Raw genomic sequence first — 21,038 nt, forward strand, 5'->3', positions numbered from 1 at the left:
TACCTGAGACTTTTAGATATTTCGAATTGCGCGTTATATCACACCGCCGAAGGCGTGACGTATTATACGCGGGCCGGGTTGGCAGGTGGCAGCGTATAAGGACCGCCGTAAGTCAGGAATCTTTAATGCTGTCCCGTTAGCCGCACGACTGGCATGACTTATTACCGTTTCCGGGTAGCCGGGCGCGAGGCGCGCGATATATCAACCGTCTTTAACTTCGCTTTGTCACGGCGCCGGGGAAAGAGTCGCCGAAAAAGAGTCGCCCGTTCCTCTCTCACGCCGATGCCGGCGGCACACCAATCCCGACCGATCTACGGGATCGCGCGCAGTCGCAACCTGTGACTGCGCCCGAATATATCCGGAGCGCCAGGACCTCCGAGATCCCATCCGATTTGCGAACGGGGCAGATTTACTTTTGCCCGCCGGCTGGAAAAATGACGACGGCTTTGCCGCGTAGATCGTCGCCGGTAACCGCCGCTGAAGCCTTTATCGCCCCGCGACAACGGATCCCGAAAGACGAAGCGAAGACTATTACTCGACTTCCGGCGCGCGAGAACCTCAAGGTGTCTGATTACTTCCGAGAGCTCAAATCATGGGGCTATTTTGCGTTGGGGAACGGCATCCTCGCGGAGAGTGTAAAAGGTCAATCCAACGTCATGGGGCATTTCCTTTATTCTCGAAATCCCCGGGCAGGCAAGGCGGGGTTTACTTACTGCTCAGAGACGCCGAGCCTAACATCTATACCTACAGCCACCCTTAATCGAGACTCGAACCCTCGTCTTCGAAAAGTTCGGAAGCAGCAGCTCGATGCGGCTTGTACAAAGTCGAGGGAGTACATAAGGAGGGAGGAAAGCGTGGGACGGAAACCGAGGTGAACAAGACAGCGCGAGGGAGACGAGGAGGAAGGAAAGGAGGGAGGGCCTGTGAAATCCTTGAGAAAGGAAAATCCTATCCCGCGTGTATCCGTTCGTAACGAAGCCGGGCTCTCGCGACTTTGGGACAGACTCCGCCAGCTAACTATCCCCTCCGTTCTCTCCGGCGCGGTGTTTTAGTCCTCTAAGACAGCGACTAATGGCCTTCTCGAATGAGCCCCACTGTTATTAATGTCAGCGGGATACGTGCGCCGGGATACAAAGTACGTAACGTTCGATTGCTGCAAATTACGCCGCGTGAGAGTGCAGTAAACTAATTAATAGCGACTGTTATCGATGGAACCAGCCGTCCGGAAAATTGAGACAGCCATTGCGCGCGCCGTAATGACAGTCTGCAAAAAGTGATTTTTTGACAGTGCATTTTTTCAACTACGAACGAAAGCATAATTTATTCGCTCGCGGCGTAGCGGAAGCACGGATCAGCCGATCTTTAAAGTTTGATCTCCATTCGTATCGACGTTATTATTAAAACCTATTATTAAAAAAAAAACAAAAAAAAATTTTTTTTTTTAATGAGTTAAGGTTTATTACTAAGTACATGATCGTTATTAACATTGTTCCCTAAAAATATCGAGCAATTGTTTAATTAAACGATACCGCTTGCACGTAAAGCGAAGACAATAACGGATATCCCTATTCAAGTGGTCTCGGTTGTGGCAGCATAAACGTAAGTACAAATTTTGAACTATTCCGTAGCGTCGGATATTGAATCAATTTGGCTGCTTAATCCGATTGGCGTAGTCGTAATAGCATGTAGGTAGCGGAGGAAGCGTAAGTACAAATTGAATCAAAAGGAGACAAACGTCGGAGTCAATCGGCAAGCGCGATATACAACGGAGCGAAATCGTGATCGCGAAACGGAGACGAAAGTGCACGGAGATTGTAGTCGATAAATGGATACTGGCGGCTCAATATTTCGCTACTATATCGCGACGGTACGCCCGATAAATATGTATACGCAGCTGTCTCACTACACTCGGTACCTTTCGTTCCCTTGAATTTTTTTTTTAATTTTTTTATTTTTTTCTGGAAAACTATAAATCCTCTCATTCATCATAGTAATACCTCAATGCATCGATGCAACTACAGACTTTAATCTAAGGCAATTTATTGCGCGAGATGCGCGCTGGCAATACGAATAATTTCGGAACAAATGATCGAAATGTACGCGTTCAATGCGCGAAAGGCCGTAATTTTCTCTCCCGTTGCAGGGAACGGACGAAGGGCGCGCGAACTTTATCCGGGCTAGTTTGCATAGATGCACCGTACCGTAATCGATGTCACAGCTACTTGGTACTTTCAGGTTAAACGCGTATAAATTCTTCGCTCTCATAATTGGCGCGTTAAAAGCGAGAGCTTAATTAAAAGCGACGGTAACGGTTCCTCGCTTTATCACAACGACTCGCGACGATGTCTCTTCATTAATGCCACTCTAAACTCACTTCTCTACAGGTATGATAGCGCGGCGTATCGTTCTCGCCGAGCTCCGGGCAAAATGGACGGAGGAAACGTACGAACGCGCTAATGTTGAGAGACGGAATCTTGGCGTCTTGTCAAGGCGCGGAAAGAGAACCAGAAAGAGAAGGAGACGGAGGGACCCGCGCGCCGTAAGACGGATAGGAAAAGGAAACCGAAGACAGAGAGACAAAGGTGAGATTATTAATGGTGGTTGCCGCGAGAACCATAAATTCCCGTGTTCATGCACTCGATGCGTCCCCGTGACGTTTCCAGACTCTCCTTGATTACATCCTCAAAGCTGACGTGCCGTTTACGAGGAACGATGAGATAGAAGCGCGGCGACCGGCACGGCGCCGGCAGGAAACGAGAAAAACGCGCGGCGATAAGCCGGCGAAGTGGCGCGCGCGCGCTATCCGAAGCTCGTGATACGCGGGTGGCGGCGCGCGGGACAGCGATTAACAAATAGAGGCGCGCTTAATAAATATTCACCAGAGGCAATCTCGGTGGGCAATCGGCGCTGCCTGCTGGATGCCCGCCGGGCGCTCGCTATCGTGAAAATTTGAATAATAATCACACGCCACACGCGCATACAGAGACAGCATAGCTACACGCGCCACACACGACCGGCGTAACTGTCTTGCATCAATCATACGGCCGCGTCGTCGCGAGCGGCGGCGTAATATCTGCCATTTCGATCCGAGCTCTTCTTGCTTTCCCCCGCCCCTCCCGTGCTCCCGAGGTCCGACTCCGGTCTGCTCTGCCGGTCGGCTCTTTCTCCACGGTCGCCGTTTCCCCCTTACGGAATAAGAGAATCTCATTCCATGTGTTCGATATTTCATGAAAACGTGCTCGGAAGGCCGACTGCTAGGTGGAAAGGAATGGGTTAGAACGAAATGGAGAACAGGGTATGGAAGACTCACCCGCGACGCGCTCTGGCCAAGAAATATCGATTGAACATTCGTTCAAATATTTAAAAGCTATTACCACGGATGCTATAGTTATACCGCAGGGAAGGTCGGTCGGTTGGTCGGTCGTTGCACAGTGTCTGTCTCAAAATATCAAACCCCATCAGCTTAGATCCAACCTATATTCATACGTTACGCCCGATAAAGAGCCCGATATGCGAAGCGCAGAGATAAGTCCGCGTTCAAGTGACCGTGCGGAATGTTCCGCGAACGGTGTTGCGCCTCCGCGAGAAAGGAATTTAATCGGGAACTTCGCGGGGCCAACGAGTTCGAAAGCGATGGCAATTAATAAATATAATCCCTGCTGCGGTCGAAGACGCGACTGCTCGTTTAAGCGAAATAAATGTTTATAGTGCGAGAAGTTCGAAATCGCAGCCGTTTGTTAGCCTGCGTACGTAGCGATCCCGGGCCGCTATTACGAGAAACAGAGAGGAACGCGTCGCGGATGGAAGCTGGTTACGATCGAAGTTGGCGCAATTCAACTCTCATCGGCGTAAAAGAGTAGCACGCCGCTGCCGGGAGAGTAACGACCACTCCCGTGGGCGTGAATAACGGAAATTCGCCAGACGCGTTAGAGACGCCTCGAGGATGAAGAGGTGCTTGTTCGATCGCTTCGCGGCGCCCACGGAACTCTTCCTATCTCCCGTTGCAAGGTCGAGTCGGAAACGCGTGAGCACATAATCGTCGAATATTTAAAACAGTCTCGCGATCCCGCGTTATCTCGTCGTAGAATACTTATCTCTGCCGCGATTTGATCACGCAACGCAAAGAAAAAAAAAAAACATTGTCAGGCCTTATTGCTTTCATCTCGTTCGTTTTGAATACTTCCAAAGTTCCTCTCGCCGTTTCACGATTCCAGAAGTGAAAATTAAACATTGAATGATACATGAGGAAAAGAAAAAAAAATATGCAAAGATAAGTTGTTTCATTTCGTTTTGAAATAAAATAAATTATTAAAAATTTCAAGATATCGCAAAGAGAAACCGGCAAATAAATGGCGATGTGAATACGCGTGAAGCGACACACGACTGATTCGAATTCGCGCGAGTTCAATGCCCGAGTCTAACTCGGCGCAGCCCTAATTAAATCCATCGATAATTTTATGGGTGTCAGACAATGGGAATATCGTCCTCGATGCATCTTGCAATTCGACCGATCGATCATTCGTTCCGCCCGTAGTTGCGCGTATTACCTATCGCACTTTGAAACTACGTGTTCCGAGTATGCGGGACTAGTATCCTTACGGTGTATTCCACTCCGCCAACGAAATTATAGGGATCGAATCTCAGCGGGGCGACTTAACTGTATTAAGAGCGACTTCCTTGTTAAGTATGCGGAGATAAGTGCGCTATGAGCACAATTTAAAATACATCGACATCATTAATGTTGAAAGGAAAGTATTAATTTAACACGAAATCCGTCGTGACGACGTAACATCAGCCAATGCTCGGGCCGATGTTGGGCCATTTCATGAACATCGGCGTTTCCTACATGGGCATGCGCGCCGAATTCATTTATGAACTTTCGGGTGGGCCAAATGATACTCGTTTTAATTTACGTTCCCCGTGTACCAATAAGCGCGAGTGCACTCTCCATGTGCGCTGTTTATGAAATTTTAATTTAAATGCGACTGGTTCATCGGTACAGACCAATGATAAATTCCCTGTCTCCAACTTTTACCTTTTCGATGTACAATTCGCACCTGACAATTTTTTTTTACAAAAACCAAACGTGAGTAATTTAATAACTTTATTAATTTAGCCAATAATACCGTCGCGCTTAATTCCAACCGAGATAAGGACAGCGTCTTAACCGGCGCGACACGCGACTTGGATGTCGATAGCGCAGTTTTATGGTGCACAGAGTCCTCGACCGCGGCTGTCTTTTCATCGTCACACCGTGCGGTTAATTAACAAACGTGGATGTACGTGGAGAGCATTACCGCGCATCGCGCGCGTTCTCTGACTCATTAGCAACAAAGCGCAGCTTTAAACTTGTTTCCAGAACGATAAAGCTCCACGGCTTTGTAACTCTGATAACGAGCGTATGACTAATCATTCTCGAAATTGTCACTCGGCGCGTTCACTTTTATTCCCGATTTTCAATTAATCGCGCCTTGACCTTTTCTTTTTATTATTTTATCGGAAAAAAATAGAGATACTCGGTCTCGAACTTGGAATCCTTCGTCTACGACGCTAGCACTCGGCCTTTAATATCAAAATTTAATTACTAAATTTATTTAACAAAATTTATTTTATTAAATAAATTTGGTTAAATTACCAATAATTACTAAATTTAATTAACAAAAATTAAATACAAAATTTTTTTCTTTTTTTTTTTTTTTTGACAACCGGTATACAATGACAAGTGTTTTGTTGAAATATAAAATAATTTTGTTTGCTGAAATTTTTCATAGCTACTGCAAATCGCTACGTAACTGAGGCCGGCAATTGGAATGCATCGCGAATTTACGAGTGCGGCCGACGGTTTTTATTTTTACACATCGTCGATGTCCATTTAAATTAGTTTGCAAACTTTAATTTATTCCTCTCGCGGAGCGCATGATTTCGTGAAAACACTACTCTCTAAACGAACCATATACAATCGACAACCGAGATTATAATAGGACAAACGTTTCGCTTGACAATGACGCAAAGGGTTATCACGCAATACATATAAGCATAGATTATTATCAGAATTGTTATATATTTTAATATATCGCTCTAAAATACCAAGACTTCGAGACGTTTCGTTAATTACGACCTTAGAAACTGTTACGCTTTATCTCGCTGCTACTCTCGCTAATTCCCGTACAAGAGCAAGATAATTTTATATTCATAAATACGAATAAGATTCCAGATACATACGAAATACGCGGATAAAGAACGTGCGAATATGCACGCGCTCATAGCGCACTTATCTCCGCATACTTAACAAGGAAATCGCTCTTAATACGAGATGCATTTTAACAGGACTGTGACGACAAACGCGATGGCATTTTGAAAGACAACGAGAAGGGTGCAAAGTTACGTGTAGTATTCAACAGCTGAAGAAGCTGAAGTAAATATATAATAAAAAGAAAATTCTTTCCCACCCTATCTTTCAACATTTATGCAGTAATAAAAATCGAAGTAAAATACAAGCGAAGTAAAAAAAAAGCAAAGTAAAAAAAAGAAGAGCAACGTAAATTAACTTCGACTCACCGGTGTAGTATACGGTTGGCAGGCCAGTCTGATGCCGTCGTGCCTCAGCTTATCCTGCAGCAGCATCCTCAGCTGTATCCGGGGGATTCTCACCAGCTCAGCTTTGCCCTCCTCGTACTCGTCCGCGAACTTGGTCAGCTCCTGGCCGCCGCTGGAAGAACTGGCTGTCGGCGACGCTCGCTGGGTCTCCTTGTCGCTGGGTGGCCTGTCGGATGACGTTCTCGACGACTTCGAGCTCACGTTGTCGCAGCTGTTGTCGTTGGTGGTCTCCTCCAGCGTGAAGTACACACTCGCGGCACCCTCCTCGCGCAGGGTCTTGACCGACTGCAGCAGGCGCGAACGGTGCTTCTGATTGAAGACGCCGATCGCGTCGAGGTCCGGGTCACCGATCTGCTTGCAGATCTCGAGGTCGTCGTAGCCGTTATCGATAAACGACTCCGAGTACTGACCGAGGTGGAGCGAGCGCAGCCACTCGACCACGATGTTGCTCGCCATCGTCATCCTGGAACACTCGCGCCGTCCGCGTTCGCGTCTACGCCTCTCCTCGAAACCGTCCTGCCGTGGACCCCGACGATTCCCGTTTCACGACGGTGTCCCGCTTTATTATCCGCTGCGCTCGGCGGCTACTACCGTCCCGCGAGGCCGTCCTCCAGACGACGACGTAACGTCCATCGAGGTTAAGCGTGGGTCCGTCAGAAGATTCTGTCGGTGTTCGGCAAACTAATCGTCCCCTAGCGTGGCATTCTCCTCCCACGATCGGTAGGTTGCGGTGGCTAACGAGGCTCGTCTCGCCGACGACCCTGAGAGACGCGGTGCGGGGGAAAGGGGGGGAGGGAAGGGTGGTACTTTGCGGTGGTCACGTTCGCCGCTTGACACGTACCGGTCCTCGGCTCATCGCGAGATACGCGAGTGGCAGCCTCTGAAGTTCTCGATTCGTCTCCTCTTCCTCTCTTGCTTCTTCACTTTCTCTCTCGCTTCTTCCTCCGTTTCTTCTCCTTGTCGCTTCAACGACGCGTCCGCAGGCCGAAAAGATGATCAGAGCAGGGAGAGGAGAAGGGGGTCTGCTTCTCGACGCGAGAAAAACACAAGTAGTAGGACCCGGCAGGCAGGCCAAAAGACGATCGGAGCAGAAGTCTGCTTCTTGACGCGAGAAAAACACAGGCGGTAGGACTCGGCAGAAAATTTTAAGGTCACACGCGCACGTACACACACAACACGAGTCGGTTTTTTTTACAGCACTCGCGACGAGCGTGTTCGATAAATCCCGTCGCGTCCCCTCTTGCTTCACCTCGCGCACTGTCCGGTCAATCCGCGTCGCCGGGTCGCGCGACTCCGAACGTGTCGTGACAAAGCGAGACAAAAACCGACGAGTTTGTCCCTCGAAAATCCAGCCGGTTTAGAATCCGATAATCCTCCGCGGTGGAAGACGCACGGTCGTGAATCAGCGCGACGATCGATGTGAAGATCTCCAAAGACTGACTACGTGGACGGGTCCTACCGTTGCGAGTGCGAAAGTTGGCAACGCCGGCCGCCCAATGCTCACTTGTCGCCGCTCACTTCTCTTCGCTCCGCTTTGAAACTTGCGCTTTCCGAGGTCGCCTTCCCGGTTGTTCGTTCACTCGACGACTCGTTGCCGTCCACGACGGCTCGTGTCCAACGGCTTACGCGCGCACTCGCGAAAAGTCGACGGAGACGGAAATCGAAACACCGTCCACCGCTCGCGATCTTTCTCCCCGATGATCGAAACGCTCTTCCCGGCGTCAACCGCGTGCGGTCTCACTCGCGATGGTCACAGTCGGCCATTCCACGCATTGAAGTTTCCTTCTCGTTCGCGCACGGTCGCCCGCTGCGGAAAACGATCGACCGGTCGAGCGGAAGATTTTGGGGAGGCCTAAAAAACGCACCGTACGACGAGGACTACCTGGCGCGCCGCGACGCCCCGGCACGCAAGATCGAATCGGAACAAACGGCGACGGCGACGGTGACGACGACGACGTGAACGTGTCCGGCGAGGTTCGCGCGTCACTCATAGTCGGAACGAGCAGGAAGACGTCGTCGTCGTGGCTCGACGAAACGCGCGAAACGAATCACTACCGCACGACACACCACCGCGACGCGGCACACGGCTCGACTGACGCGAGACTCGCCACTCTCGCGAGAGGGAGCCTCCACCAGTGCGACCTTCGCCTCCGCTTCTCCCTAGCATTTCCCCTTCTACCATGCTCCCTACCAACGACTACCCACGAACCACTACTCTCCTCCTTTTCAAAACTTTTTACTCGAATAATATCGCTTTCTTTAACGTTTGGCATCGATAACTTTATACGTTCTATATTTAGCAGCCTCTTGCGGCACCTTTATCTGTACTTATCACACGTAGTAATTAAACAGAAAAACTTAAATCAAGTTTAGATCTTTTTTTCGATTGGCGTTATCAAAACATATAATATCGATGACGCCGTTAATACATATGTGATAGCAAAATTGTTACATTTTAGAAAAAATAAGCCGAATCATTTTTAATCTAGTAGTTTACTTTTAGTAAAAATGCATAAAAACGGCAATTAAATTTTGCAATTCTATATGTACTGCAATTAATATTGCTTTCTATTAAGCTTTGAGAGTATCGAGTTACGTAAGGATCATTTTGGGAAAAAGCGTGCGCTTCGAACGAACGTATTTGATCCGTTTCAAACTAAGGGACATTATATAATTTAATTATTCGCCATAAAACACCTGTCGCGTTTGCTTTTTCGAGAAATGTGAGTGCGAAACCGAGCACCACTCTTGGGAAATCTCTATTAAATGCTAGACGACAATGCTAGTCGCGCGGAGCTCGCAAACGTTGATCATCGATATATGCGTGAGGTCCGAATTAATTGAATGATCGGCACGGACGTACCCGTCCCGCTGTGACGGCAAAGCAGGGAGTGACAAGTAGCTCTCAATAACGTGATATGACATTGCGTGTCGTGGACAGGAAGGACCCTTTCAATGCATCCCCCGCTATTTCCTCGCTTTGGTCGAGTAATTTGCTTTCGATGCGGAGGGATGAGATTGGAAGACGGGTCACCTGTCAATATATTAACTCGTTTCCGCAATACCGCGAATTATTATGAAACTGCGAGATAAAGGTTCTTTCCGCGTATATACGTACTGTTTCGCAGGTGTGCACTAAATATTTATATGCGCGCAACAAAATTTTCAACGGTACATCCGGATATTCCTGATTATACGGGATAAATGATATCAAGGTCTCTTTGAGTCCGTCATTAATGTCAAATGGCATCGCGGACTGCGTTAAAATATTGTACGTCAACAAAATTTTGCGCGGCCGGAACGCGCGTATAGAAACTCTGATACATTATTGTGAAACGCAGATATTTTAATAACTTGTCAGATAGTATAATCGAAAATATTTTTGAAGAAAATTAAAGCACCGGGACGCTCGGTGTGACGTGTCGGATAAAAGGGTAGAGAGAGATCGCGGTAACATGTATTATTTCATACGCATTTGCTAAGTGGTGCTTTTACGATTTGCACGAATAAACTTGTATCTAAACGACATATAAATCAAACCGTTGCATTAGTCATTAACAGGTCATTAATTTTACGAATAAAGGGAGCACAGAAGATTAGCATTCCGACGATTGTCTGCTGAATATGATAAAGCATGGCCCTGCAGAACAGTTACCGCATACAGAGCAGGAAGAGCGTAGGGTCCTGCTGGATTCTAGTTAGACGCTCGGCTTATCTTTATCGGTACGTCGGCAAGACATGAGCCAGCAAGAATTTATAATTTGCTGCTGTACATTGATAAGAGACCGCGAACAATAAATGCGAGATAGAAAATGACAATTATTCAAGGCTGGATGATCGACGTTAATTCGTTGTAAAAATTGCGCATACAAAAATATTTCAAGCGTTTCGATCCGTTCCCACGATCAATTACTTGCTTGTTCATCGGTTTTATAAAATGAGAAGCAGTGTATCATCTTGTCGGTGATGCGATATTCTACGGCTCTATAACGATTCGCATAAATTCTAAATCGATAATCCGACTGGCGTTTAATCCTGTAACTTTCATACGTGCGTCGTTTCATTGTTTACGAGTCCAGTTGACGGCGTGTTTACGGTGTGTTTTACCGTTTCAAAACAACCAATAAAACGGTGCTTCCCGTTCGCTTCGTCGCGTCGTTGTGCTGTATCGATGAGCCGGAGCCGTAGCCTATGAAGCTGCAACCAGAGCTGCGGCTTCGCGCTGTCGTTGCAGCTGCACGTAGTTATCGTCGGTTCCTGAGGTCGACATCGTGGTAAAAAGTCTGCTGGAGGCGAGATGCTCGAAAATATCGACGCCAACTGTCGATCCGCTTGACCATGTATCCGGCAGAGAAAAAAACGCTGCGTCTGATCCTGCAAAATAGCGATCGTAAATAGCGGGTTCGCGCTCCAACATAAAATCCCGAACGAGCCGGTCAAGCTTAAGGCAAACAATCATTTTTAGAAAAAAAAAAAAAAAAAAGAGAAGGTAAATCGCATGGCTTTATAAGCGTTGTGTGCATATATCAGTCGCGTTAACTACCGACATAAAAATAAAGAAAAAAAAAAAATTACGACACAAACTTCTGTTCCTTTCGCGCTCAGCCGGTCGATGCGTTCGGGTAATTGCGATATCGTAATTAAACAGACGAAGCTCCTCGTATTTCAAGATGATTCATCGCCGCTAGACGAGTCGTTTTCGTCCCGTGTCGTTAACACATTACGACGCGCGACTTGCCGGCACAGATTGCTCCGGTTGCGGCATCAACAATTTTTCGGCTCCGTTCTGCTACATTACGCGACTCGCGGTTTGAAATCAGAACAGAGTACGATTTATCGTTCCACCGATATTTCATTAAAAAAAAAAAAAAGAAAAAAAAGGAAAGTACACGACACGGCGTCCGCGGGTTCAGCGATCCCGGCGACCGGCGACGCGACTCTTCTTCTCATCTACTATCCACAAATAATTTCGTGACATTTATCGTTCAAGACTACGCTCGTAAACAGCACGAACGCGAAACTCTATTTCGTGTGTGTATCTAAGCGCGTACACGTATCTAACGATAAGAGGTTACCGTAAAACGTGGTACACGAAAAGAATTTCCGCATTCCGTGGATGCGTTTAATGATGAATCGTAACGGGCGAGTCGTAAATGATAATGATAGCGGGACCGTTTCTGTGAGAACGTTACTCACTGCAAACATCTCGAGGGCGGCCCGTAATACGAGACTAATTTCTGTTTTTCCCGGTGCGCGCCTTACGTAGCGCGAGGGGGTGCTGCGAGAAATGCCTTGGAATCTGCGTAATTAAGCGAGGGTCTCGCGAATAAATTTACATCGTCTGTAAATCCTTCACATTAGATAAATGCTCACAATTAGCTCCACTCCCACTGCGCCCTGCGCGCATTTCGGATTCGGAAGGCTCTGCCGTTTTTGGCAATTAAATAATACTGCAGCTGTTATAATCGTACTCGAGAGTAGGTATCCGCTTTCATTATCTGCAATTTATTAATGTCAATTAATTGCCATTTAAAGTATTTAAACGATCGAACGTTCTTCTAATGATTTTTACACTTCGTTTATTTCGAGCACCGTAATTTTCTCTGCGCAGCATTATTTTATTTTACTTTATTTTACCGAGAGATTGTAAAAGATATTTTAGAGTGATATCAACGTCGGTGGTTTAATGACACCGTAACCCTCGCTGTAGATATAAGGAATGCACTTCATTTCTAGACGGGGTGCATAAAGGGCCATCCTTGTACCCGGAAAAGCTCGGGTTAATTCAGAGGCCTGGCGAAAGTCGTAAAATAGTGCGTGACTGCCGGTTTCTCGGCGGAGGGAAAGGAGAGAAAGCACATACGTACGTAACTATAAGTGGATGTGTTTGCGGAGCAGGTAAAGCTTTCTAAGGGAAGCTACATGTACACGGTATATCTGTATCCCTTCCTCTACAGGATTTCTCAAAGGAAATATCACGTATTTTGATCATATTATCTTCCTCAGATTTATTTGAATTTTTGGTTACCTAAAAAAATTGTTTTATATTAAAGTTATAATTTTAAATTATATTAAAATACTATTATCTTGAGACGCTTTTTATATATATTTAAGGACTAAAAGCTTACCTTGGAATTTGGAGAGTAGGATCTTTCTGTGAGCGTGGCACGTACGTCTTCTACGACTACAGATACCATTACGAAGATGACGGTAGCTAACTGAAAAAAAGGTGCACATTTAAGTTTTTCAATGCAAAACGCAGACGAGAGGTTTACTAACCACAGAAATTTTACTGATAAGATGTTAATATCTCTTTTACCTTTCAACGGGCAAAATTTTAATTAAAAATTTAAATTTATATAATATTCAACATCGATAAAGAAAAAAAATAAGATTTAAGAGAAAATTTATTATCGCCGTTATTCAATTACCACTATTACTTTATTACAAATTATTTTGGCTCTTTTATACTTTGTCTTTCTTTCTTTCTACAATATACGCTTAAGACAAACACGCGAATTGGGCATTTGAGTACTTACAAAGCCGAGATCACAGCCGGAGGCTGTGCAAAACGGTTATGTGGTTGTCGAGTCTGCTAAAGCACAAGGTCAAAGTTTCGGCAATTTAGGATGCGATGCGGGTAAGGAGGTAGCAACTTTAATCACTTTCGAATCGGAGTAAATCTACTCCGCGTATCTCGAACCCGCAGAATCATATCGCGAGTAGTTGCTGCTTTACGAGAGGTATAAGGGTATCGTATCAAGAAGGAAATAATCAAAGCTGATTAAATTAACAAGACAAGATATATTTTCAAGCGTACAAAATAATTGGCGGTTGCACCTAATTATTTGCATGTAATTGTCATAATTGAAATTTAAATGCATGCCGTGACATTCAACAGAGATATACTTTCTGCATATTTTTATAAATACGCAAAATATATCAGAGAATACAATAAATAGTCTTGTATCATTCTTACAATACGATCTAACTGTAAACGTATGAACGATACATCTTACATAAATTGTTAGCAATCTTCTGCTGCTTTCGTAAAATTACCATAACAGGAAATATCGAATAAATTGTATTTCTTATTCCTATCGCCCGCTCGCATAATTGTTCATCTTCTCAAATTTCTCTTAGTGTTACTTTCACGTCTTCAAAATGCAATACACTGTCTTTCCCTCGTCACTGTTAAAAACACGAAAGTAAAGGCTAATATATTAATGCACGTCGATATCCATTTCATTTTGCGGTTTTAGACGGAGTTTTAATCGAGGCTGCAAACTCGCCCGCAGACCTTCCGCAGCGTGCGAATCCATAAATATCAAGTGAAATGCGGGATTAATGGGTGTGGCGTGACTCGGGCCGGCCGCGTGCCGTATATCCGGGGTCTCGAAAACGGCAGATGTATCGCGTCGGCGTGCAAATCGGAGATGTCGTCTGTAACGGATCCTTTCGAATGCTTCACTTAAAAGAATTTTTTCTCCGGTACCGGATAAGAATATCCGTCGTTGCCAGAGTTCAGGCTTACGCTGAGTTCCGAACCTACGGAGTCAAAGTTGTTACTTTGCGAGAAAGTAATTCCAGGGCCGTCAGAAATAGAAATTCCAGAGCCTCCTTCTAAAATCGCGCCGCTTCCTGTGCTGATTGATCCGAAGTCGATAGGAGAAATTGGTTGTATGGGCTGAGGACCGGTTGGTCGAATCGGAGCAACTGGTCGAATCGGAGTAATTGGTCGAAACGGAGCAATTGGTTGAATGGGATACTGATCAGGTAAGGGTTGCGGGAGTGGGAACGGAACCGATGGCTGAATTGGCACTGGGGCTGGTTGCGGGAGTGGGAACGGAGCCGGTGGCTGAATTGGTACTGGGGCTGGTTGCGGAACTGGGAAAGGAGGCTGAATTGGCGCTGGGAATGGCTGCGGAACTGGGACGGGAACCGGTTGAGGAACTGGCACCGGTTGCGGCACCGGCTGTGGTACAGGTACGGCCTGGGGTACCGGTACCGGAACCGGGCGAGGTACGTTGACGGGATAAGGCCTGGTGAAGACAATTGGAACTGGTTGAGGCACCGGAACTGGTACGGGACGCTTTACTTCAACAGGTACGGGATGCGGCACTGGTACGGGGACTTTGCGAGTGACGGGCACGGGTTGAGGTACGGGAACCGGAACTGGAACGAAGCGATTGACGACTGTTCTGTGAATGTGATGTATCGGTGCGGGTCCACCCGAACTGATGCCGAGACTTGGTGAATATATTCCGTGACCATTCGGTGCTCCTCCTATAATTTCGATTTCATGACCATTTCCTCCATGCCCATATCCATATCCATTGCCATATGCACTTCCGTATCCATTTCCGTAACCATATTCGTTTCTATAGCCATTTCCGTATCCATATCCATGCCCATGGCCATGCCCATGGCCATACCCATGCCCATGGCCATATCCATGCCCATGACCATATCCATATCCGGGTCCGTGTCCATTCAATATAACACCACCAGGTCGGATGTAGCCTCCATATTTATATATTGGTGGTCCTTCGTGTGAAAAAGAACGTTTGTCGTGTTTTTTCTCCAATGCATCGCCGGCGAAGGCGGAAACGATGAGTAATGAAATCTGTAAGTAATGATTAATTAATATCACAGTATTAAAAAAAGCAAGTTTATAAAATTATTATATATTTTTATTATATTAAGTTAATTTTATTTTAAAAATATATAACGCTAACAATAAGTATGTAATCTATAAAAAAAAAATAGTTATAATAAGACATATTTGCACAATTAAGGTAAACTTGACCACACGTCAAATAATTATTTCCAAGTAATTTCTATTTCATATATTAATGCATTCGCTATTATCAAAATTTTTGTAAAACAGAGATTTGACGAAAAAATTTACTACTCACTAAAAATGCCTTCATGATGCACATGCTATGAAGAGATGAGTCTGAATGTGCTTCACATCATCGAGCCTTCGGTTTTTATACTCCAGTCGCCACAACTACTTTCACTAAATATTCGCTGTAACACGCCCTCTGATTTGAACCCATCACATTCTAAATCTCCGAAACTTCATCAATGATGCAAAAAAAATATTCAAGAGAAGATTGTTCGGCGAAAAGAATATTCATAAGATACTCTCCGACATGTTACTTTATTGTAGTATGTAAAGTTTACTTAATTAAAGAACATTTTAGGCATTTTTAATACATTTACAAAAATGACTGTCGTGCAAAATAATTTACCAAATTTTTAATACATATATAAACGTAAGCCAATACTAAAATAACGCTCTTGTTCGTACGTTTGTTAACGTGATGCAAACAAAAAGATTAATTGTTTTCAATGTGAGCCGTTATACATAGCTCTTTTTTTTTTTTTTAATTGAATCGCACTTGTAAAATCGCTATCATCAACAATATTTTTCTCTTGTATCTGGAAATGTCATTTCCACGTCACGCGATTGTTTTCAACGTTCGACATTTTTAATAGGAAACTAAAGAGTAATGAAAATTATTTTTAATTTAAATTTAAAATATTTTTCTTTGGACTTACAAACGTAATCGAAGTTACTAATTAAAAGCTAAAATATTAATTGCGTCGCGTTTTTCAAAAAGAAAATAATAAAAAGCAATTGTAAATTTCTTTTGACGACAGGGCGCAAACGCTGCCAGTGACGATCGCGGGAAAAGCATTACTTAAAACTATAACAGACATCTGCGTTAATATCTTTCTAGCTGCTTTATTTGTTGCGGTTGACCGTTAATTGCCCTTTTACTTACAGCTTAGATGTCGGAGGTGGTCCAAGGTAATAAATCGGTAACCATACGGCGACAATTAGCAACGTCTCGTTGAGCGCGTTGTGAGAACTGTGCGCCATTTCGCAGTCCTAATTTCCTTACTTCAGAATTAATTGGAACTCGCCGCATAAGGATTCAATATTCTCGTGAGGTATGTGTGATTCCAGCTGAAATAAGTCGGTATAATTATAATAACGATAATGATGTTCTCTCGTGACATGAAAAATTTTTGTGTGCCGCTTGTAATAAAAATAATGACGGTAACAGGAAATGCAAATAAATTTACTAAAATCGTTACCGTATTCGATTCTTTGCATTTGCGGTTGCAATAAAATTACAATAAAATAAGCTTGTAATTCCAAATACCGCTATGTTAATGCTATGTTAATATGTTGGGTTAATCATTCAATATAATTAATTAAACATGACAGTAAATAGAAATATATGTATAATGAATAATAAAGGGTGCTTTAAAAATATGAACACGATTAATCAACGTGAGGAAATAAGAAAATTAAATTACAATTAATTGCAATCCTGGAAACAGAATTACCGAATATAACGCGCATCAAGAATAGCAATATCATTACTACAAGTGTTAATTATATTCAGAGAAGCATCGCGGAAGCAGATAGTGAGGTAACCTTTCCTTTAATGCTACGCGATTCAAACGGACTATCGCTTTGGAAACGAGTAAAGCGCGTATTTAGCTGCTGGCTAGGCGCCCTCTCATAATTAGCAGTTTCCAAAGGATTTCCACCGTGAGTTCCGCTATTGCAGGCGCCGCCAAGATTTATCCGCGTCATCCTTTTTATTCGGGTATTCACGGGTCGAGGTGCCGAGAAAAAGAACAGAAAGTAAATGGAGACATATTCCTGTAGGAGCTCGCGAAGCACGGTCGATGCAGAGCGGAAGCTAATGTCAGAGATTAGAGGTAATCCGTTCTCGGCTGGCAATCGTCGGGGACGATCCTCCTCGTTCGCAACCGGGGCGCAGCCTCGATCTAGATACCGTAGTCGCCCTGTCGCACCGGAGGTCTCGTTCCTCCTCCTCCTCCCTCCTCTCCTTTTGGTCCTTGGGCCGGATCCCGGCCGCCCTTTTTCGCCGGCAGATACATTAGAAGGAATTACGGAGGCAACGCATTCCGAGTGACGTGAGCATTAAGACCGCGCAAGACACGGCTGCGTAATTACACTAATTACAGAGTCGTTAGGATTCTTTATAAATACTGCGTCTTTGTTGGCTTTTCTTTTTTCTCACGACCCCGAGCTTCGGGAGCGAACCGCGGAAGGAATGCGTGTCGACAGCTTTATGGAAAATTTCGCGGTTTCGCCGGTCCTTGTTTTTCCCGCGAACAAGTTCCCTTTTTGCATTCACCGTTACTGCTATTTGAAAGTTAGAACATGCACTGGCGGAAGGGTAAAATAAAAAATCTTGTATCTTTTCCTACGTATTGCGATCTCGTTTGCGATACTCGGACAGCCCTCCCTGCGTATAATGAAATTTTACGAGTTATAAATTTAATTATTAAACTTTTCTAATTAAATAACTCTCCGGCATAAATTAAGAGTGCAGGTAACAAAATGTATTTATTCCATTTGAGGGATTTATTTGTTACTATATTTTGATAGATATTTAATAAAATAAAAATATATGATCTGTTATAGCGCCGTCTGTTACTTTGAATTTAATTTAAGCGGCAATTATCTGGTCATTGAACGTTAGATTAAAATTCGGCGAATTAGTCGTGAACTTTCCATGCTTCTCTACTTTCACTAAACTCGTCCTCGAGGAAATCGAAAATATACACCTGCGAACTCTTCTTTTCTCTCAATAAGGCTGACTTCGCCATAGTATATGAATAATTAATAGACCCTGCTAATTAAAACGGCAAGCGAACTGCGTTGTCATTCGTATAACCTGATGCAGCCGTAATTTAAGTGAGATTTCGCTTGTAAAACCGTTCGGTATCTTTATATTTAGATAGATGTTCAAATCGTAAAATATACATTCAGATGTAGAATTAAGAAGTTATATAACGTTTCACACAAATTTTGGTGATATTTAAAATTTCGTAGAAAGTAAATTAAATTAGATATTCAAAACGATATTTTACTTTTCTTAATTTATATTAATTATAAATTACATGCGAAAATATTCCCCCTCTTTCGAATTCAGAGTTCTAAAAAATACTCGACATTAAAATATCGCGGCTATAAATAATTAATAAATGTAGACCTGTAAAAAATTTAACATTAAATTACCCGCGACATTAATTTGCATATCAATAAAATCGCACACGTAAAAACATATTGCATAATACGGGTGTGGCTTGACGAATTTCTTCTCGTCATAAGCGACTCGCCTTTCAGGTTCGTTCAAAAGTTCGTAAACCTTTTTTCCGGATTCATACGTCGACATTGTTTTACGGCACTTAGAATGGCAGAGGCGACGAGACGCCGTGCGTCGCGACGGCGCTGATGGCGTGAGAACACGAAGAGAGAAAGTTGACGGGAAAAACTCGATTTCGTAAATGTCGAAATAAAAACTTTTCTGTCGCCGGGCTTTCCGCGCCGCGCGCAAATCTCGGGGCGTATTTTCGCGCGGCAGTCCCTTCGCGATGTCCCGACGTTCTGCGGAAATTGGAACCGGCGACAATCAAACTTAACATCGCGCGAAACACCGTAAACGACGAGGAATCCGTAATCTCGCGCTATTTCGACCGTCCCGTTTTCATAATAGAATGTTCAATCGCGATAAAGCAATTTTTGTGATGAATTTCTAAAGATAATAGAAATCAGATAGTTCGCGGACGAATTGGCGAAATTCAAAATTAACACGATTGTTCTTAAAATATCAGCGTAAAATATGATTCCCGAATCAAGTACGTGCGGGTTTTTTTTTTTGCGGTTCTAAAAATCGCAAGCGATAGTCGAGCAATGTTGTAGGCGCAATTAAATGTTTTAATGCTTCACGAAAGTGTAAGTAAACTTTATTAGTGACTAAATTGCGTATACGCGATAGTTAATTTAGCTGTATTTGTATTTTCTCTTAACTTAACTAGTGCTGAATGTTGCAAAGCACGCGCTTTGCGTATGTACGTCATTTATTCTCGGTTTTTCCACGTTAAGGAAACCGTTTCTACATTCAGCGATAAACTACGGATATAAGTAACTACTTTACGCGGTACTTAAAACGCTTCTCGTTTCTTTAAACGCGATTTCTAAATACATTCGAAAATTATATTCATTTCTTTCGTTTGACGAAGTTAACCTCAAATGATCGATTTAACCTATCGAATATAGCTACGTACATATTCATTGCAAATTTGCGATATGCAGAATTTATCATTTGATTAATATATTATTTAATATTCGGAGTATGATTACCTTAAGGATGAAATAACACGAGCTACGAAATACTACAGCTTGTTTTCTTTCAGGCTAACCTTAAAATAACGGATATCACAGCAGGACATGTTAATCGCAACTAGACATATCTAAATAGCAGGAATAGCACAAGCAGCGAATAGCGCCATCTTATATGCGCGACAGCAGCCGCAGACCAATCACAGCCCGAGTTTGATATAGCATTGAGTCTGTTCCGCAGTAAAAGAAGCAAATGATCGATTTAATCGATCGAATTCTGTGACGTATGCATTAGTTACAGATGCACGACATACTAAATTTATCAGTTGATTAATATTTTATATGATATTCGGTGCATGATTACTTTTAGAACGAAATAATGCGAACTGCGGAACGCGGTGCTTTATATACGGATTTGCGACAGCAATCACCAGCAAATCATAATCCGAATTTAATAACGACAAAGAAGTGTCAATGTAAAATCAAGCCGCAGACGATTTATCGATTGTATATTTCATAAATGTCATTTAAAAAATATCCGACAAAGATTTCGTTACGCGAATTTTATAAACGCGAATGTCGTTCACGGTTGCACGATTATTTCAGTTAATAATTTGTTCTTACAATTTCCACTTACTTGAACAAAGTTTTCAGAAGTTTCTTATGTCCAACGGTGACATCTTGGCCTGGCATCCTTGACATCCTGCGAGGAGGGAGAAGTCCAGGAGGAGCATCGGGTATCGATGAAGTACCTCAGGACAAGCAACACTTTTCTTCTTTACCCACGTTGATTTCCAAATGACGCAGCCACAAAACGATGTTTCGTATATGCGAATTCTGGGCTGTCCTTAAAAGGACAAGTTTCAAATTGAGAGGTATATATTTATTGTGACCCTTAAAAGGATCGATTTTACAATGAGAAATCTTGATTATCCGGGCTGGTTTCAAAATAACGCCATCTGCGAAGCGCTGCTCCTTGTATGTGATGCAGGTTGGTTTTAAACGAACAAGTTTTTGACTCAGCTTCCAGTGAGAGATGTTTCCTGTGTCCCGGTCGGATCCCAAATAACGCGAGGCCGCGAAATGCATCTCTTTATATATGAATCCGCGAGTGCAACCGTGAACCAATCACAATTCGGGTTCGATGACAGTGTAGCATTGAGTCTGTTTCCGCGATAAAATCGATTTAATCAACCGAATACCACAACGAAGGCATTAGTTTTTTAATTAGTTTTATTTAATTAATATTCCACACAAGATT

The 21,038-nt window shown here is 43.8% G+C and overlaps 2 protein-coding genes across 8 annotated transcripts in view; both read right to left on the minus strand.

Annotated features, from left to right (window-relative positions):
- LOC139102339 (SAM and SH3 domain-containing protein 1) overlaps nt 1-20,240 on the minus strand; it is a 253,641-nt gene extending 233,401 nt beyond the window's left edge. For 2 of the 7 annotated variants that reach the window (XM_070656230.1, XM_070656185.1), the window contains exons 1-6: nt 19,799-20,240; nt 16,392-16,576; nt 12,726-12,815; nt 12,465-12,625; nt 11,971-12,095; nt 6,559-10,971 (exon numbers count right to left, since the gene is read on the minus strand). In XM_070656230.1, the coding sequence (XP_070512331.1) occupies nt 6,559-7,059 (501 nt within the window). In that variant the 5' untranslated portion in view covers nt 7,060-10,971; nt 11,971-12,095; nt 12,465-12,625; ... (1 more) ...; nt 16,392-16,576; nt 19,799-20,240. Of the gene's footprint in view, nt 1-6,558; nt 10,972-11,793; nt 12,096-12,464; nt 12,626-12,725; nt 12,816-16,391; nt 16,577-19,798 lie in introns of all 7 variants that reach the window. The other 5 variants (XM_070656222.1, XM_070656195.1, XM_070656239.1 and 2 more) reach the window with 5 other exon arrangements.
- Nucleotides 13,382-15,001, minus strand: LOC139102371 (protein TsetseEP-like). Its single transcript, XM_070656251.1, is given in 2 exon segments — nt 13,382-14,827; nt 14,830-15,001. Coding segments are annotated over 2 exon segments (801 nt in total). The 5' UTR covers nt 14,872-15,001; the 3' UTR covers nt 13,382-14,068.
- Nucleotides 20,241-21,038: the final 798 nt, after the last annotated feature.

Source organism: Cardiocondyla obscurior, linkage group LG01, assembly GCF_019399895.1.
Source record: "Cardiocondyla obscurior isolate alpha-2009 linkage group LG01, Cobs3.1, whole genome shotgun sequence".
In the NCBI taxonomy this organism is placed as follows: Eukaryota; Metazoa; Arthropoda; class Insecta; order Hymenoptera; family Formicidae; genus Cardiocondyla; species Cardiocondyla obscurior.